Raw genomic sequence first — 16,234 nt, forward strand, 5'->3', positions numbered from 1 at the left:
GCCTCCTGAGTGCTGGGATTAAAGGCGTGCGCCACCACGCCTGGCAATAAATTGTTTTTAAAAAACATAATTTTTAATTTATTCTTTGACAGTTTTCTGTACGTATACAAGACATCTTGCATCTTACATGGGATGCAAGACATCTTACACCCCACAGCCAATTCTCCCTTCCCTCCACCCCTCCAACACGTCCCCTCACCTTCACATCCTCTTTTCTACTTTTTCTAAATGTATATTTTTTTTAATTTAAAATTTTTTTATGTGTATGTATGTATTGCCTACATGTAGGTAAGTGCACCCATGTCGTGCAATGCCCGTGGAGGACAGAAGAGACTGTCGGATCCCCTGGAACTGGAGTTATGGACAGCTGTTAGCTGCCGTGTGGGTGCTGGGATTCGAACCCAGGTCTTCTGCAAGAACAACCAGCATTCATAACTGCTGAGCTATCATGGGTGGGAGGCCATCCTCTGGAGTACAGATAACCTACCATGGGCCACACCCCCAAAGAAAATGAATTCTCCCTTCCCCAGCAGCCAACAGCTGCCTGTAGCTCCTCCCTAGGGGTGGGGCCTCGGGAGCCCGGCATGCTGACTGGCTTGATTTCCTGCAGGTCCTGTGCAGGCCACTACGGCTGCTGTGAGGGGAGTGCGATGCCCAGGGCATGTCCAGAGGACACAGTGCTCCTCCACACCCTCCCACCCTTACATTCTTTCCACCCCCTTTGTATACAGTATTCTCTGAGTCCTGTAGGGAGAGGGTTGTTACAGTCTCATTTAGGGCTGGGTACTCAATAGTCACTTGTTCTTAGTACTTTGACCAGTTATGGCTCTGAATGGACTGCAAAAGAAGCTTCTCCAAGGTCAAGAGTCTCACTTAATGTATGAGTGTAAATGTAGATATTAGAAGTCAGTTTGACATGACCATGTACCAAAACAACAGAGGTAGATTCCCACTCTAGGGCCCAAGATCTCCTGAGCCTTGGGCTTTTGACCAGTTCACAGTATCAGACATGCACTCTCTCCTGCAGAGCAGGCCTCAAATCCAACCAGAAAGCGGTTGGTTACTTGAATGGTCAGGCCACTGTAGCCCTGGGCACATCTTGCTTGGCAGGTTGGTACTGTAGCATGTACAGTCCGGAGCTGGGTAAGACCACTGGTGTCTTTTCTCCCCCAGTGACCTGCACAGCACCTTCTAGCACTTTGAAAGCCGGTCAGCAGGGAGGATGTTTCTCAGTCAGCTCCAGATTGATCTATATCCTGCAACCAAAGTGTGATATCCTCAGAATAGTCTCACTATCTAGTTCCAGTGGGCACCCAAGAGCACTGGTGATAGCTTGCTTGTTTGTATGTGGGGGGTCCTCTCCACACCCCCTTCCCTTTCCTTCCCTGTAACATGTCCTCTATTTTCTTCTTTAACCCACTGAGTCCAACCAGTGCTGACCACGCACCCCATGGGCATGAGGTCATCTACTGGAACTGACCAAGAACTCATGGGGGCAGATCCCATGCCTGGCACTGAGATTGTCACTTAATAAACCTTATATGTCTCCTGGGAACAGCACTGTCCATCCACACAGGCTGCATCTGTTTAAACTCGTTTTGTTGTTGTTTTATTTAATTGTGGTTTTAGCTGGGCGTGGTGGCACACACCTTTAGTCCAAGTACTCTGGAGGCAGAGGCAGACAGCTCTCTGTGAGATCAAGGCCAGCTTGGTCTACATAGGAAGTTCCAGGCCAGCCAGGGCTACATAGTGAGACCCTGTCTCAAAACAAAAATGGGGTCTAGAGAGATGCTCAGTGGTTCAGAGCACTGGCTGCTCTTGCAGAGGACCTGGGTTCAGTTCCCAGCACCCACATGGCAGCTAACAACTGTCTGTAACTCCAGTTCCAGGGGAATCTGACACTCTCTTCTAACCTCTGTGGGCATTGTGTGACACAGGTGCACCTACATACATGCAGGCAATATACTCATACGTATAAAATAAATAAATCGAAAAAAAAGGAAGTTTTAAATTAGCTTACAAAGTTGTGGGTTTCCATAAGGATTTTTCATGCATCTTGTGTTTTGGTTGGCTAACCCCCACCCTTTCCTTTCCCTCATCCCTGCTTAACCATCTAACCTCCAGGATTCCGCCCCTCAACTCTAACATCACACCTGCTGTACTACCCCCTCCCCTCTCACTGACCCTTCCTGGCTCCCTGGCCTTTCTTTGCATGCACTCCAGGTTAAACACTCAAATCTTAAAATGTAAAGCTAGGATCCACGTATGAGAAAGGACATGTGGTTATGTGTCGTTTGGAGCCCGAGTTATTCCACTCAGTGTAAGATTTTCCAGTTCCATCCACTTTCCTGCAAAAAATTTCTAAATTTCATTTTTCTTTACAGCTGAATAAAATTCCACTGTGACAGTACATCTTGTAATTTAACTATGGCAGGCTTTCCACGTACACACAGCCACACAGGGTACAGAGTCAGATGGGCACACTTTTAAATTCATTTTGGCCTTGAAGCTTTCTGTAATATTGTTGAAAAGCCAAGGCCTGCCGACAGACATTCTGCAAGGACTCAAAGCTGAGCCCCTCTGTACCTGCAGCCCAGAGGGCTCTTATGGCCCTCGGGATAAGCCAGGCTCCTTTTCTCCTGTGTGACAAAGCCTGAGGCTGTCCTGACGTGGGTGCCCCCCAGCAGCTGACTGGTGCTCACTGGCGAGAGGTAAAATGTCACAGTTGCTATCCCCAAGGATGCTGGGCCATCTGGAACCCACACGTCCAAACTCTGGACCTGCCCAGCCACCACCCTGTTTGGAGAAGGGACAGAGGTTCAGGGGAAGCTTTTATGGCCTTACACTACTGGGCAGGGAAGAGCTGGGATGCCCATCTGGGCGTCAGCTGTGTGTGTCTCTGATGGTGTCCTGTCTGTGTATCAGTGTCCTAGGTACCCTGGCCGCTTGCTATCTGGCTCTGGTCATCACCGTGCAGTACTACCTCTGGCCTTGGGGCCTTGTGCACCAGCCCCAGCCTTTGCTGAGGTGAGTCTGCGGAAATAGATTTTTCTGCTTCCTGGGTGGAAATGGGATTTTTGGAAGGGGAACCCTTGGGGCTTGCTGCAGAGCCATGGCTCCTTCCCATGAGGCCCCTCAGACCTCCGATGTGTAATAAAGTCAAGAGAAGACTTTGTTACTCCTTCAGAAAAGACATAGCCCTTGCCAGGAACATTCAGGGACAGGCCAGGCACACCAAGGCCATGAAGGCCACACCAGCCCGGGCTCCTCGGCCAAGGTAGACCTGCCTTCCCTCCATGTGGAAGCAGAGGCCGGGTGCCCAGACAGAGCACTGGGGAGGCTGAGTGGCCGGAACAGCCCAGGCTAGCACTGAAAGTGTGCTGGGGTATGTGCAGGTATGTGCTATGAGGACTGTCATTTTGAGGGTGAGCTGGGGACACTCAAGCACGGGAGATGTGAGGTGGCTTTCTCCAGAAAAGGGTTGGCAGGTGCTCTGTGGGAATCAGGACAGAAATGGAACCAGACGGGAGACCTCAGCCAGATCTGATGACAGGCCAGGGTGGGGGAGCTTCTGTGGTTGGACACTCAGCACGTAGAGGTCAGCTTGCTGGGGATAGTGCCGGTTCACGGGCGTGGTCTGTGCAGACATCACTCTGAAAATTGTTCGGGGTTTGAACCAGCATGTCCACCCTGTATCAGGGCCCACAGGTCATGGACTGCAGGTGGAGGGTCAAGGAGGTCATGTGTGTCCCAGATTTTTGAAACCCGGGGCAGGGCTTGGTAGAGGTTGAGCTAGAAGTAGCTGGTCAGCTATGCGTGCCTGCAGGTCAGGGTTGCGTGAGGCTAGAGGGAGCAGTGTGGTGACACTGGCCTGAGGAAGAGACCACCAGTGCTGATGGCTACACTACCAGTCCACAGTGCTGTGGTAGTGGGAGGCTGATGAGTGGAACAGCGGGTGGAACCTGACTGGGATGGGAGTTTGGAAGACAGGTGGGGTTCCTGGGGCTGCTGTGACATGTTCCTACAAACAGAGGGGCTTAAACAGTCAGGACCGTCTCCCTCGGCTGAAGTCCCAAGCCAAGATGCCTAGGGCTGCACTAAAGCTCTAGGAAACTTCCTAGCTTCCTCCAGCCTCTGGCTGCCAGTGACCTCAGCCCCCTGGGGCTCTGGGCCTCTCAGTTTGTGTGTCCATCTTCATTTTTTTCTCAGACAGTCTGAATCCTCTTCTAAAAGGGACCAGCCACAGATCTGGCCCAAGCCAGTATGTCTTCTTCTTAATTTAATTCAGATATCTACAGAGACCCTGTTCTGAGCTTCAAGGGGCACAAATTTGGGGGCTACTATCCCATGCAGCATAGGAAATGATGGGGTGTGTCCAGAGGTCAGCAGGTGAAACTTCCAGATAGTTGAATGACCAGCCCACCCCACTGGTCCACCATTCTGCAGGGTGTGTCTGGGTTAGAGGTCCCAGCACATTTGGGTTATTGAGGATGGTCTTGAAGAGAGGGAAGGAGTGAGGGGAACCAGACCGTCTGCTGATCCCTGTTCTTGGGGTCACTGAGGGGACAGGCCTGCCCAGAACAGAAATGCCATCTAAGGCTCCCCTTGGCTAACCCACAGGCAGGAGGGGGTGAGCATCTGACAGATGCCATAGGGACAGATGCTTTTTTCTGACTAGGAAAGCCTGCCCACCCCAGTACATCAGCGAGGGTGGCCAGAGTGCCAGGGCTGGCTCTGATGGTGGTGTCAGCTAGAGTGACACAGAATGGAACAGCTATGTCCTAGTGTCCTTGTGGCCTCTTCCACAGCAACACACACCACAGGCTGAGCACAGCACAGTGCATGTGTCTTCTCTCAAACTGCAGGGGTCGGAGGTCCAGCATGCTTGCTGGTCAAACTATGGCATGGTGGGCCTGCTGCTTTGGAGTCCGGCAGAGCCTGTCTCTTGCTTTTCCCTACTCTAGCCACTTCCCACAGTGCTTGGCTTGTGACCCTTCCTCCTCCCAAGCCAGCCATGTGGTAGCCCCAACTTGTGCACATGATCACAGCGCCTTTGCCATGCAGTGTGAGACTGGTTACAAGGCCCCTGTGACGCAGTGGGCTCACCTCGATGACCCAGGACAGACATTCTCCTTGTCCACAGCCCCATCTGCACAGTCCCTTTGCCCCCGAGGGAAAGTGTTTATACATTCCTGGGTATTATCAGGACTGGAATGTTTTGGGGCTGTTTCTCTATACTAGATTCGTGGTCCTCTTTGCTGTGTGTACCCGTAGGTGCCTGTTGGCATAGAGAGCTGCTTATCAAAGCAAATGGGCCACCAGGCAGGAGAGAGAGGGAGGGAGGGAGGGAGGGGAGAGAGATAGAGAGTAGGGGGTTGACCTGAAGGTCTTGTCTATGCACAACTGTCCCGAGGTGGCTTGGACACAGGGCATGCCATCCTTACATTTGGGGGGATATGTTGGATGATGCGTGCCTGAACCTTGGGAGGGGAGGTCTGTGTTGTGATGGTGGGGGCTTTGTCTTGCTTTTGTCTCAACCAAATCCCACCCACACGGAGTGTCATGTCATCAAATGTCAACAGAGATGTATTTAGAAAATGTAGCATTTAATGAGCTTCCTTTCCAGCCCAGAGCCTGCTCAGACTCAGCCATTCAAAACACATCTTGCAGTCACACTTCACTCTCCAGCTGAAGGCTGTTGTGAGTTGGACTTTTCCTTAATGCATGCCTGCTCCCGTCTGTTCGCAGCCCTGCCTCCTGGACCTCAGTGTTCAGTGTCTTCCCTACTATCTGCTTCGGCTTCCAGGTATGTTTAGAATGTGCCATTTTCAGAGTCTCCGGCTCCCTCAGGAGAGCACAGCTTCCCTGCTGGGGTGAAGCTGGAGGATCTAATTCTGGCCTGGGGCCATCTTCCAGAGACTGTACAAGTGTGACATCTGGGCTGTCAATGAACTTGGGCTCAATGACAGCATGGGCAGCATGTGTTGGTGGGTCTAGTCAGAGGGGACCTGGGCATGTCTCTCCCTGCAGAATGTTCACAGAACTGCCACTGTGCCTGGGGACTTAGACCCCAGCACAAATGCCAGCAGACCAGGTGGCTTCTGTCTTGGTCCTTGGAGAAGAGCAAACTTCATACTGAAAGGCTTGTCACCTAGAGGGAAGGGAGAACAGGAAGCTGACGGGCAGAGACAGGGGACCAGACAGGCAGAATCACGATACAGTGTCACTGGAGTGAAGTCACTATTCTGTGTAGAATCCCAGCAGAGGGGAGTCAGGGATGATCCCTGCAAGTGTCAGCTTGGAAAGGAATGTGGAGGGACCAGATTGGGGGTGGCCAGGTGAAGGAGACACCTTCCAGATAGAGACCACAGCATAAAAGGTGAGAAAGCCCTGGAAATCCTTAGAGGGCTCAGGGGAAACAGAACCCGCTGGGGGAGCAGAGGGCCTAATCCTTGCTCATCTCTGAGGGGCTGGATCGGATTCTCTACTGTACCAGCTGGTGCTCTCAGGGCCTTCCATAGTTCACTTTAGGGAAGATTTGTCTCGATGTCTTAAAGACAACCCACCATGAACTCACCCTAGAGTTGCAATGGCACCTCAGCCTGTGTGCCTCCTTCCCGCACCCTCCACCCCGTTCTTCAGCACCTTCTTTCAGAATTGATTTTTTTTTAATGTGTGTGAGTGTATTGTCTGCATGTGTGCAAGTGCACCCATGTCGTGCAGTGCCCTTGGAGGTCAGAAGGCGTCAGATTCCCCAGGAACTGGAGTTACAGATGGTTGTTAGCCACCATGTGGGTGCTGGGAATCGAACCTGGGTCCTCCGCAAGAGCAGTCAGTGCTCTTAACCACTGAGCCATCTCTCCAGCACCTCAGAACTTTTTTTTTAAGTAATGAATTTTTATTCAATGTGTATGAAACTTTTGCTTGCATATTTGTAAGGGCACCGTGTGTGTACAATGCTCCTAGAGGCCAGAAGAGGGCTCTGGATCTCCTGGAACTGGAGTTACAAATGGTTGTGAGCTGCCAAGTGGGTACTGGGGATCAAACCCCATCTTCTGCAAGAGCAGCCAGTGCTCTTAACCCCAGAGTCATCTCTGGGGCCTTCAAAAGTGTTTTTAAAAATATTTTTTTATAGGCTGGGTGTGGTGGCACATGCCTTTAATCCCAGAACTTGGGAGGTAGAGGCAGGGGGATCTCTGTGAGTTCAAGGCCAACCTGGTCTATGTAGTGAGTTCCAGGTCAGCTGGGACTGGAGGGAGACCCTGTCTCAAAAAAGAAAAAAAAATTTTTTTATGTGTATGAGTGCATGTATGTAAGTGCATCCTGTGCATGTATGTAAGTGTACTCATGTCATGCTCATGGAGGCCAAAAGAGTGTTGGATTCCCCAGAACTGGAGTTACAGATGATTATTAGCCAGTGCTGGAAACCAAACCCAGGTCCTTTGCAAGAGCAGTCAGTGCTCTTAACTGCTGAGCATCTCGCCAGTCCTCAGAACTGTTTTTTTTTTTTAATATATATATATTTTAAAATATTTTCCTATTCTTATTTTATGTGTATGAGTGCATCTCCTGCATGTATGTGAGTGTACCCGTGTCTTGCAATGCCCTCGGAAGAGGACGTCGGAGCCCCTGGAACTGGAGTTACTGATGGTTGACAGTCGCCATGTGGGAGCTGGGACTCGAACCCAGGTTCTCTGTAAGAGCAGTCAGTGCTCTTCACTGAGCCGCTCTCCAGCCTTCAGAACTGTTTTTGACTAAACCCTGAAACTCCCATTTTTCATACTGATAACTGACTCCGTGTCACTTTGGGGGCTCTGTGAGTTCATGGGGCTTCTCACAGCTGATGTTTGAAGGCTGGGTGGGCTGATTTTGCTTTCAGCTGGTGTCTGGTAGTCAGTGTGGAGAGGAAGGCAGCCTGTGCCGGCCCCTTCCAAGTGCTTGCTGGCCTCACCTTGACCTCAGCTCCCTCCTTGCTTCTAGCAACCAGGCAGGTTTCCAGGGTTTCCAAGACTGCTGTGATGCGGGGCCGAGGACCTACGGGATCCGAGTGTGAGGGTGGGGCTCAGGCCAAAGGTGGTGTGGGGTCTGGTGTGGAGAGTCAGGGGTCCGAGGGGATAAGCGAAGATGGAGATGGGAGCTTGGTGGGCTGTGAGGAAGGGTAAGCAGCTGGATTTATGGTCAGCACAGCTCTGACAGGAATCAAACACACCACCCCTCCCCTAAACACATTTAGCAATACAGTAACCCACAGCACAGCCAGGACGGGGGCAGCCAGGGTTCTGGGGGAGCAGAGGGCTGCAGTCTCTGTCCCCAGCCACCCTGGCCACACGGACACTTCTAGGTTTTGTTTTTATACAATGGTATTGAGGTTCAAGTCACCTTAGCATCCAACTGCCCCCGCCCCCTTTAATGAGACAGCGTCTCTGTAGCCCCAGCTGGTCTGGAACTTAATCTCACAGAGATTGACTTGCTTCTGCCTCCCAAGTGCAGGGATTCTAAAGTGACTGACTGTAGTCAGCTGGGCGGTACAGCCACCTCAGCTTGCACGGTCACTGCCTCCTCCTCCCCTAGCCTCTGATGAGCATGGCTCTGCCCTGTCTCTGTGGACCTCCCTGCTTCGTGTTTTCCCTACACATGGAGCCCTGCGCTGTGTGGCCATGTGACTGGCCAACATTCCTTCAGCTGTGGATCTGAGGCCTGTCTCCCTTGGCTAATGTGTCTCCTCCCTACACTGCCCTTCACTGAAGAGCTTCACCGGATACCCCCAGAAGCTGTCTGAATGGGAGCATAGGAAAGGCGAGCTCTTGGGTAGGCCCAGCACCCCTAAGCACCTTCGCCTCATATTGGGCCTGGTTGCATTTCTGCCCACAGAGCTGAGGTTCCCAGATCCCCACCATGGGGCACTGTCTGCGGTCCCCTAAAAGCAGCTCCTGTGACAGGCCAGGATGCTGATGTCTCTTCAGGAGCCACTGAAGCGAGACAGGAAATGTTAAGTAGGTCTCTGCTATGAGTGCTACTGTAGGTCCTCTGGGCCATCCTGACACACATTCAGGACAGGCTACACAGTAGTGCCATTACCCACAGCAGGGAGGATTTGTCCAGCATCCTGCCGTCTCCACTGCCTGGCTGAGCTTACCACCAGCCAGGAGCTCCTGTCAGTCAGAGAAGCCCAGGGCAGACAGCGAGGGCACATTGCTGTCCCAGGCTCATGGGTGAGGGTTGGTAAATCTGTGCTTACCCCAGGCTGGGTCAGGAAGGGTGAGGCCCACATGCTGTTCCATCTGTACACACTCTAGTGCTCCAGGGAGCACTGTGCCCTCAATCTCAGCCCAAGACAGATTCGAGCATGAGCAGAGAGAGGGTTAGGGCTGGTGGCCAGCGGCCTTTGACCACCAGTGGAGTCAAGGGACGTTTATGGGTTACCCCAGCATGGCTGGCTGGGGGTGGTGACCACATAGTTGACAGAGGCTAAACCATCAGGGTCAGAGTTGCTCACAGTGGGGGCACAGGCTATGCCCCACTTTCCTAAGAGGAAAGTGCTCTGCTTGGGACAGGGGTGGGCTGGAGTTCTAGGAGAGATGCCAGCCAGAAGGAAGACCCTGAGTCTGCCCAGAGGGAAGTGGGTGGCTCAAGTCCAGTGAGTGACCATGGTGGTGGGCAGGGGGGAGGAGTACAAGTCCCCTTACTCTCTGAGCCACCTCACAGTACCTGAACATATTACCTTTAAATTGCTCAAATTAACCACAAGTTTGGATAGTCCCACATGACCTCACACACCCTCACCAGCTCCCAGTGGGGCCTCATCACTTTCTTCATCAGAACCCCATCCTACCTGAACCACCCCTGCCCTCAATAACCACAGATGTAGGGGTACCCCAGGGCATCTGATGGCATCTGGAGATGTTTTGGGTTATTACCTATGTAGGCATCTAGCGGTCCAGGCCAGGGATGCTGCTCAACACCCTCCAATGCACAGGGCAGCCATCATGACAGGAACCATCCCCTCCCCAAGTGCTCACAACACCCGTGTCAAAGGCCCTGCTCAAAATGTGTTTGCCTTGTACCGTGAACTTCAGACCTTCTCCCCTGATTGGTTCTAATTTGACCTTACACTGTGTTCATAAGATTCTTTTGTGCTGAGCTTAGGAATCATGGTTGGTCCATTAGAGAGCTGTCTAATCCGCCCATGAGCACCCTGTGATTTGCTTGTTCACACTTACCCGTCACCCCAGGCGGGTCTGAGTCTTGCTGAGCCTCGGCTTCCACCTTCCAGTGTCACGAGGCCGCCGTCTCCATCTACTGCAGCATGTGGAACCAGACCCTCTCCCGCTGGACCCTGGTCTCTGTGCTGTCCTTGCTGGCCTGCTGCCTAGTTTACTCCCTGACAGGTAGGGCCTGCTGGGGTGCCCCAGAGGTGTGGGGGTGGCCGTGGGAAGGGGAGCAAGCATCTCTCACAAGCCTGCCCTGTGCTGGGCACTATGCTGCAGGCTCTGAACACCTTCACTTAATCCTTAGCATCTCCTAGGAAAAGGTCACAGATGGGGAAATGGAGACTCGGGGGCTTCCTGTGGCTTTTCCAAGGTATCACAATCATGTGCAAAGCTGAGCCCACGCTCTGACTGTCCCCAGCCCCTGCCCTTGCACATGGCGCCTGTCACTGTTCTGAGGCAAGGGACTTAGGAGTGTGACGTCGGGTGGTGGTTTATGAAACACTTGTGTAGATATAATGGCTTTGAGTGCTCATAGACTGAGGTAGGCAGAGGCCATCAGAGGTGGTAAGTGGGGCTCAGAGTGGGGCTGTGACTGGTCCAAGATCCCGGCATGCGGTACAGACCCAGGGCTCGGTATGAGCTGACTGTTAGTGGCCATGTCTAGCCTAGTGGTCCTTTCCTTCCTCCATCTATTGGAGTCTCTGATTTGGAAGGCATTGGTCTGCAGTGAATCTGCTGGGCAGTCTTGGACTCCTGGGGTCCCCTAAGAAGCCTGTAAGGAAGAACCAGCCTGGGGTATCCTGTGAGTCTGCCCACCCCCCAGGCTGGTATTTATCATCTCTAGATATCCCTGGTACCAGGGTCAGCAGATCACAGGACCTTCTAGAAAGGCCTTAGAGACACCTAGAAGGCCACAGCTCTAGGCCACAGGTGACAGGTCTTGGTTTTCCCCATCTGAAAAATGGGTGTGTTACCAGCTGCTTCCTTGGCTGCCTCCTTGCTGTCCCCTGAGCTGGGACATGGGAGATGTATTTCTAGTCAATGCTCACCTAGTGAGCCTGGTGCCAGCCCCGAGTGACCAGCTAGTCTGCAGAAGGGCTGGCCGGGAGGGCAGCAATATGCAGATTTAGGATGCAGAAAAAAGAACCCTTCCAGAACCTTCCAACTATACGAAGGAAACCCTTAGGGTGCTGTAGGGGAAGGGAGCACATTTTTCTAATGGCATCTGCCCACCTTCATCTTCCCACCTGCAGGGGTGTTTGGCTTCCTAACCTTTGGGACGGAAGTTTCTGCTGACATCTTGATGTCCTACCCAGGCAACGACTTGGCCATTGTTGTGGCCCGCGTTCTGTTCACTGTCTCCATTGTGACCGTCTACCCCATTGTGCTGTTTCTGGGGAGGTGAGGGACATTGTTCAACTCGGTGCATCTAAGGTTGTGTTTTACAATGTGCGGGAATGTGTGTGTACTTGTGGGGCTGAGGTCACCTCTGATGGACAGAGGGGGAAACATGAGCACAGGAAGTTTAGGGGGTTTGCTCCAAGTTGCCTATCAAATAAGCATCAGAAGCCGGCCTGGAACCTTGACGTCCCTACCGCCCACCCTGCAGACCCCTGAGGCTGGGGGTGCCCTGGGGAGCACACATCTGGGTGTGGAGCGGGGTGCCCTGGGGAGCACACCTCTGGGTGTGGAGCGGGGTGCCCTGGGGAGCACACATCTGGGTGTGGAGCGGGGTGCCCTGGGGAGCACACCTCTGGGTGTGGAGCAGGACTCTGTAGTGTTGGGGACCTGTGGAGGCCAGGAGGTTGGCAGCCATGGACACTCCTGAGCTCTGGTGTCTGTGTTTCTGCAGGTCTGTGATGCAGGACTTCTGGAAGAGGAGTTACTGGGGCACACGGGGGCCCCCAGTGCTGGCTGACCCCTCAGGGCCGTGGGTTCGGCTGCCGCTGACTCTCCTATGGGTGTCGGTGACGCTGGCCATGGCCCTGTTCCTACCCGACCTCAGCGAGATCATTAGCATCATTGGTGGCATCAGCTCTTTCTTCATCTTCATCTTCCCCGGTGAGTGGCCACTTCCCAGCTGCCCAGGGCTCGTCCTTAGGCAGGCTGCATTTGCAGGGACTCCCTGTGTCAAGGCCAAGGATCTGTAGATGGGACTCCCATGTGGTTGGACTAGGGCCTGGGTTACTGAGCCAGGCTTCCCAGACCTTCCTTCGCTCAGCAGCCCAGTAGTCCTTGGTGGATGTACTGTGTTATCCCATCCCACAGATGGAAAGATAGGGGCCCAGGGCCCGGAACACAGCTGACCTGTGGCAGGGCAAGGAATCCTCCTGGTGCCACTGTTCCCGCCGCAGGACTGGTTCATTGTTTTTAAATACAGTGTGTGTGAAACTCACAAAGATAAGGATGCAAAAGGGTGTGTGTGCCAAGCACACCCCCTCTGACACTGTCCCAGAGCCAGGAGGCAGACACCACCTTCTGGATGGATGGTTTCTTATGGAACTTTCCCAGTGTCCACAGGCTGTGGTGAGAAGTTCCAGAGGAAATAGGTACATTCCCTGGATGGTAAACCCAGCAAGGGCAAGGTGGGAGGGTTGCTTCAGAGCGAGGAGTGCTGGGGGCCTGTGCTGGGGTCCCCCACTGGGGTCCAGAATGGAAGCCCTGCATCCTCAGGGCTAGGGAGTTCCAGGCTTCAGCTGGGTGATCCCAAGTGTACAGTAGGTGCTTAGCACCGTGGAGGAACCTTGCAATTCTGATGTGGGGGAAACTGTATTAAGCAGCTGTTGAACTTAGGGGACCATGGCCAGATGCCCCAACCCAGCCCCTCTATCAAAATAGTGGAGAAGCAAGCTGTTGGTGCAAGTTGCAGAGCCAATAAGGAAGTGGTGTGTGCACGTGTGTACATGCATATGTACATGCGTGTGTGCACAGGTGTGCCCTCCTCTGCATGTGCATGTGGGCACTGATGCTAGGCATCTTCTTCCATCACGCTTCACTTTATTTTGGAGACAGGGTCTCTCACTCTCCAGTTAGGTCAGGCGGGCCGGCCAGAGCGCTCCCAGGATGTGACTATCTGTGCCCATTCATGAGGGCTGCAGACATGTGCCACCATGCTTGGCTCTTACACGAGTGCTGAGGATCTGAGCTCAGGGCTTCATGCTTGCGCAGAAAGCCCTCCACCAACTAAGCCATCTCCCCAGCCCCTGGGAAACTTTTAAAGGACTTCTCAAACTTAAATGGGGAAATGAGATGGGTCTGAGGGCCCTGGGTTCATGAACAGATGTGAGGGCAGACGGGAAGCTGGCTGATAAGCCTGATGTGAAATGTGAGTGGACTGGCAGCCCTATAGGACACGTACCATGCCAGGGCTGGAGAGTGGAGATAGTGCCACCATTGACTCTGGTTCTAGATTGTTCTGGGTGGAGTTGATGGGTGGCATGGTGCCTGCCTCCTCAACTCCCTGGACTGAGTCTGGCCGAGTCACTTTGGGAGTGCTGAGTTGGGGCTCCCACTGGTCTCCCTAACTCCAAGCTGGCTCCTAACCACTGAGCAGAACCACCTTTCCCAGAAGGATGCTTCTGAGGCCTGTAGGACACCGACGACTCCCATTGTGGCTCCTGGCACCTCCGATTCTGTGAGGGAGAGCTGGGGTGACCCTGTGTCTCCTTTGCAGGTCTGTGCCTCATCTGTGCTATGAACACAGAGCCCATAGGACCAAGAGTCAAGTGAGTGTCTCCAAGATGAGGGTGGCACCTGGGGTGGGACCAGGGGCCAGGAGTTCGAATGCTGTGCCCTCCTCAGTCTGCAGAAGAGAAGCTGCAGGTGGTGGGAGGGCCTTGGCCATGGAGAGGTAGGAACATGGAGATCCCCTGCCTGCCATACTCCATCATTGTCCACCTTTGAGGGGCTGTGGCTGGAACTTCCTGGGGTTTGGGAGCCTTTCCATCAGTGGCCTGTTGCTCTGTTCCCTTGAAACTTGGCTCAGATGCAGGGCACAGGCTGGTCCTGAGTCACAGAGGCCTGGGAGGTGGCAGGACCCAGCCCACATGCTGTCATCATGGTAGGAGGTCCTTTGGGGGTCCTCTATGCCAGGCTCTCTCTCGTTCCTCTCCCCAGGTTCCAGGGAGTCTCCATCCTATAGACAAGGAGTGGCTCAGGAGGCCAATGAGGCCAGAGCCAGTCCAAGCTCAGACTCCTTAGCCCCCATGTTTACCCCCCATAACCATCGCACAGATGTGGAGACACACTGAGGCAGGTTGCAGGGATGGGCAGTAGCTTTCTGCAGCCATTGACCACAGTCCAGCTTACTGCCATCCTAACTGTGTGTAAAGTGGTAGGATGCCAACTCCAGAGGCAGACCTGAGAGTGGCTGTGGGCAGGGCTGGGCTATCTTCGTCCCGGCTAGCTTCCAGGTGCTCCAGGCTCTCAGCCTCCGCCTCATCTTTATATGGCCTTTCTCAGCCCTGGACCTCAAGCCTCTCCCCACTCTTCTCTTAGAAGGACACCTGCCTGTGGACTCGGGCCCTAGCACCTTGCACTTAATGATGTGGGGCACAGGACAGAGGTGGCTGGGGCAGGGACAGGCAGCCATGGAGATTCCCAGCAAATGGCAGGGGCACTAGAGATATTGCTGCCCCGTTAACAGAGCTGTTTGGGGATAGGACCACAGTCCCAGGAGGATGTGCACTGTGGGGCACTGCCCAGCCCAGTTCAGATGCACATGGGTTATACAACCATGAATATAGGTGCCCCCTCCAGGCCTGTACCTGGTACTCATCCTCCAACCCCAGGTCTGTTTTTCCAGAGGAGCAGCTGGGCCTGTGGACATCTCTAATCTGCCTGCCCCCCCCACCTCCAGGGGCTCATCCCCTGGAGTGCTCTGTGAAATCTGTTTGTCCAAGCCCAGCATGGTTCACTGATAGGCTTTCAAAATAAGATGGTTTTCTTTCCGAAACCACTCTTGGTCCTTCCTGTTCCATTAGCATGGCTCCAAGTGGTGCTGTGTCCCAAGGGTTTGTGGAGATGCAGACACTGCTTAGTCAGAGATGCCCTTTTGGTGACAGGTCCCTCCAGCCTATAGTAACAGGCAGTGATGTCTCTGGTGGCCTTGCCATGTGCTGCCTGCCCCTGCCTCAGCCACCTCTGTCCTGTCCTGCCCAGCTTACTGCTATCCTGTGTGTGGTTGGCGTTTGATCTCTTCCTTCACTTCTAGAGTGTTCCAGCAGATATGGGGACAGGGGCAGAAAAGAGAGGGCTTAAAGTTGTGCCTCCCTTTCCCCACTTATTTTTATTTGATAAGATTGAGGAGAAGGGTAAGTTATTGCAGTAAGAGATAAGGTGAACAGGATTTAAAAGCAAGCACGGGGGCTGTATTTCCTGTGGTCCCTGCAGGTAAAGGAAAAAAGAGAGTTTTCTGTAACTGACACTTGTGGCTCAGTAGCACTGACTGGGCCTGGCTGTGTGCAGTGCCACCAGCCGTGTGTGACCAAGCGTGTTGTGTTGCAGGTGCTGCCTGGAGGCCTGGGGCGTGCTCTCTGTGCTGGTTGGCACCTTCATCTTTGGGCAGAGCACGTCAGTGGCTGTGGTAGAGCTGCTCTGAGAGGCCTCTGGGCTGACCCACAACTCCTGCATCTGGCCAGAGGACCCATGTAGGTCCCTCTCATTGTGAAGGGGGTGGGGAAACAGGCGATCCTGCCTGCCAGCTGCCCGGGTGGGCTCTGCTCCCCCCACAGCTTCTGGGACCATGTGAGGAAGGACTCTGACAAGTTACCACCAGCTGGAGGCTCAGGACAACAGAAACTCATTGTTCTGGGAGCCGGAAGTCTGAACCAGAGGTGTGGTGGCCCACACTCCCTCAGGGAGCTCTGGAATGTTCTTGCTGTTCTCCTCTGGTGACCGCAGGTGGACCGTGGTGCCCCTGGCTTATAGAGATGTCACATCACTCTGCATTCCTGGCCGCATGGCCAATGCCTGTCCTGTGGGTGTCTGTTCAAATTCCCTCTTCCAACAAGGACCCAGCTGGG

General features: G+C 53.6%; 1 protein-coding gene across 1 annotated transcript in view; it reads left to right on the plus strand.

Annotated features, from left to right (window-relative positions):
- Positions 1 to 15,810, plus strand: part of Slc38a8 (solute carrier family 38 member 8) — a 23,266-nt gene extending 7,456 nt beyond the window's left edge. Inside the window, exons 5-11 of the mRNA XM_008827923.2 lie at positions 2,926 to 3,027; positions 5,749 to 5,806; positions 10,274 to 10,388; positions 11,465 to 11,612; positions 12,064 to 12,272; positions 13,885 to 13,936; positions 15,717 to 15,810. Of these exons, the coding sequence (XP_008826145.1) occupies positions 2,926 to 3,027; positions 5,749 to 5,806; positions 10,274 to 10,388; positions 11,465 to 11,612; positions 12,064 to 12,272; positions 13,885 to 13,936; positions 15,717 to 15,810 (778 nt within the window). The remainder of the gene's footprint in view (positions 1 to 2,925; positions 3,028 to 5,748; positions 5,807 to 10,273; positions 10,389 to 11,464; positions 11,613 to 12,063; positions 12,273 to 13,884; positions 13,937 to 15,716) is intronic.
- Positions 15,811 to 16,234: the final 424 nt, after the last annotated feature.

The sequence above is a fragment of the Nannospalax galili genome, unplaced genomic scaffold, assembly GCF_000622305.1.
Source record: "Nannospalax galili isolate Female #2095 unplaced genomic scaffold, S.galili_v1.0 scaffold933, whole genome shotgun sequence".
Classification (NCBI taxonomy): Eukaryota; Metazoa; Chordata; class Mammalia; order Rodentia; family Spalacidae; genus Nannospalax; species Nannospalax galili.